Below are 3,469 nucleotides of genomic sequence, written 5' to 3' on the forward strand. Positions count from 1 at the left end.
TTTTTTTCTTCTATGCACCACACACAGGGATGCTGGCTATAAACAGCAAGGTGAATGAACTTAGCAAGTAAGGATTTCTGCCCTCACATCCTGAATAGGTGCAGAAGTAAGTTAGGAAGGGCACTCTGCAATAGGTTTGTGCACACACATGGACATGTGTACTGCAGATACTGACTGAAATGTTAGCTCATGCATAGACACGTTTCACTGCAACACGAATACTATGGGTCCTAACAGATTGAGAGACAGATGTATAAACACATCACATTCACAGAAAAAAGGGAGAGAGAGAGAGGAGGAGGAGGAATAATGGTCATAATGAAGAACAAACCTGCAAGAACACACACACACACACACACTCACATTCACTCAAGCACACGCATATTCACACAGAGAGGGGGGGAGGGAGGGAGGGAGAGAGAGACACAAGCATAAAGAGGAATCAAGGTCATGGTAATGGAGGGAAAAAAACCTTCAAGTGTGCATACATGCATGCAGAGAGAAGGGGGAGGGAGAGAATAGTGGAGAGAGAGGGAGGTTGGGAGTAAAAGTGAAGGAGAGAGAAAGGTGGAAAGATGGGGGGGATCCAGGTCATGATGAAGAATTAACTTGCAAAAGACATCTCCTAGGAAGCAGCACTTCGCACTCTCTTGGTATATGCCCTAGACTAGGCCATGGTAATATCATTGGCCCATGTGACTGCAGCCCTAACAAGGTAGCTGCCCCCAGTCTCCCCAGTGTCCCTGAGTATGCTTCCTTCATTTCCTACCACCACTCCGACCTCCAAACAAAGCCAGAGAGGACAAAGAAGATAAGGTTTACCTGGGCCAGTCAGATAGAGGAGCAGCACTGTTGCTTTGGGCTTTTTCTCTGCCACTCACCTCTGCCCTCACACCCGGTTTCTGTACCTATTCCATGTATTCTCTGAAACGGCTTCTCTTTTTGTTGCTTGTTAAGCCTTGCCTTCTTGTTTGAGAGTTCATGTTCTCCACTCATGCTATCGTTTTTCTTTTCTGTTCCCACAAGAAGACAGTAATCACTCACCTCAGGAGAACATCTGTATTCCCTGAGAATGTTTATCCTCCATCTCTTTCTTCCAAGGCAACTCTAGAAACAGGAAAGGCAGGCGTGCATTGCCTTCCTTCCTCTCTGTGGTCTTTCTCCCTCTCGTTAACTCCAGATGAAATAAGAAAGCACCCGCTTCATAAAAGCAGTATAGACTTTAATTTAGGTTGACATGTGGGGAAAGAACTAGGACTTAACTGCAAAGGCATCCATATGAAAAGACTGTCTTGCATGGAGGGATAGAGAAGGCAAGGATCTACGGGTGGTCTGGTGGCAGAAGAGGGCCAGGAGTAAGGGTGTAGCCACACAGTGCAATACAGCCAGGGCTTCTGCCAGGTTCAGCATCACATCTAGAATCTGCTGGGATGGACATGATTGCAGAAACACTATTTTGGACCTCACCAAAGCATCAAATATGAGAACCATCCCATGAGGCCACCAGAAAATGAACCAGATCCACAGGACACTAACCCAGGGGCCTGGCCCCTTGCCCAATGCCTTCCTCAGCCCTGTGGCTGCCAAAAGAGCCAGTGGTAACACAGTGAAGATGGTAAAACAGATTGCAGAATGTGTGGACTTCAAAGCTTCCAGGTCCTTGTTGGATGCAAGGGTGCAGAGGCCATTGTAAATGTCACTGGCCAAGGTGACAGGCAGCCCTAATAGGACAGCTGCTACCCAAACTCCTACAGTGAGTCCCAAGATGAGGCCACGGATTTGACCTATACCCAGTCTGGGGTTCAGGCAGGCATAGCACACTATCAGCAGAGCCTGGGCGAAAGCTGAAGTGTACCAGGTCCAGTAGCCCAGGAAACACAGCCCTGTGCTATGGGCACTGTTTAACCCTGGTGCCAGGACAGGCACTGCAAAGCTGAAGAGGGCACTGCCTACTGCCAACTGTGCCAGAACAGGCCAGCTGGGGCAGATCTGCCAGCGGGAGAAAGGCTTGAGAATTGCGAAGAGGATGATACCACTTGCCAGCACGCCCAGGACACTGGTGAGGATGAAGAAGGGCAGTGAAGAATTGTCAAGTAGAGTACAGGAGTGGCAGGGAGCAGCTGCTCCAATGCTGTAGTTATCCATTGATTCATAGGTGATGTTATTGTCATAGAAATAATCTTCCATATCCAAAGGAAACTGAGTTCCATTCTTGTCTAGTGAAAAGGAGGTTTCCACCTATAGGGTACACCCAGAAGGGACAGTCAGTCAGGTAGGGCATCTAGCACATTAATGAAGAAGGCTGGGGTACGTTTGGGTTTGGAGAACAGGGGATCTGTTTACAGGTGGGTACTGCAGGCATGGTAAAAAGGGCAGCTGAGAACCTTCACAGAGCTGAGTAGAAGGATGGAGGGAAGTGAGGAGAAACCTGTGTAGAACTGGCCAAAAAGTGGAGAGAGAAAGCAAATAAGGCAGGGACAGGAAACTGAGGTAAGGAAAGAAAGGGGGAAAAGAGTTTTGAAATTGAGAACAAGAAACACAGGGATAAGGAATTGGGGGGGGGGGAAGGATGAGCATAAAATCCAGAGAAGTAAGTAGATTCTTACTGTAGGACAGAGGCAAGGGTAATGTCCCCACACTCACCGGGTGCAGGCAGTTCCCCATGGCACTGCAGGCTCAGGGCAGACAGAGTATAGGGCCAGGACTCTGTCAGCAGCTGTGGCTCCAAGATAAGTGCCCAGGGCTAATGAACACTCTCAGGGGCTGGGCAGAGCCGGGATGTGTATGTGGGTCACACTCAGGAAACTCTGACTACTTAAACCTTAGGCTAACACAGGGTACTGTCCTGGGGCTTCCTGTTTTGAAGCTGGATTTGGCTGGTCAGAATGGCCTTGGGAAAATAACATGGTGAGGGCCACAAAGGGGAAATTTTCCCAATGGTGGCAAGGAAGAAGCCAGTGAGCTTTCCAGCAAGGGAGGATCCCTCAGGAACAAGGAAGGATGAGGGGCTAGGGGTGACATCTGAAGCAGAGATAAGAGAGAGGTGCTGGGAAGTTGAGTGACCCTGCATTTGATGACTCTCTGTGTTCTCTATTCCTTTGAATGAAATCCAAGCAAAGAGTTTAAAAGTTCCCAGTTTTGCAGAGAAGGTGTGCTGATGGCATTTGCCTTTGGCTACATCCAGACCGAGGATATGCATTTAAATGGAGGCCTTTTGTGTTTGCTGGAAGGAGCAGTGGAATGCACCTGTTTATCCATGTCCCTAGGTTGGGTATCAGTTTGCCGCATATCTGAGTGCTAGCTGTTGGGTGGTGTCTGGGTGTGTGCATTACTATCTAGAGGTATGGGTGCTCCAGTGTAAGGGGGATAGAAGATTTGGAGGTCTGTCAAGGCTGTGTATTGACTCTCCTCCAGGGAGCAATTGGGCATTTGCCTTACCACCTATGGACTCAATGAATGCATCTCTTAC

At 48.6% G+C, this 3,469-nt stretch overlaps 1 protein-coding gene across 1 annotated transcript; it reads right to left on the reverse strand.

The window, feature by feature from the left end:
* Positions 1-1,201: 1,201 nt before the first annotated feature.
* Ackr1 (atypical chemokine receptor 1 (Duffy blood group)) lies at positions 1,202-3,130 on the reverse strand. The gene is made up of 2 exons (XM_051186336.1): positions 2,644-3,130; positions 1,202-2,238 (listed from the first exon to the last, which is right to left on the reverse strand). Exons 1-2 carry the CDS (start codon positions 2,662-2,664, stop codon positions 1,252-1,254), a joined length of 1,008 nt encoding a protein of 335 aa, XP_051042293.1. The 5' UTR covers positions 2,665-3,130; the 3' UTR covers positions 1,202-1,251.
* Positions 3,131-3,469: the final 339 nt, after the last annotated feature.

Source organism: Phodopus roborovskii, unplaced genomic scaffold (assembly GCF_943737965.1).
Source record: "Phodopus roborovskii unplaced genomic scaffold, PHOROB, whole genome shotgun sequence".
Lineage (NCBI taxonomy): Eukaryota > Metazoa > Chordata > Mammalia > Rodentia > Cricetidae > Phodopus > Phodopus roborovskii.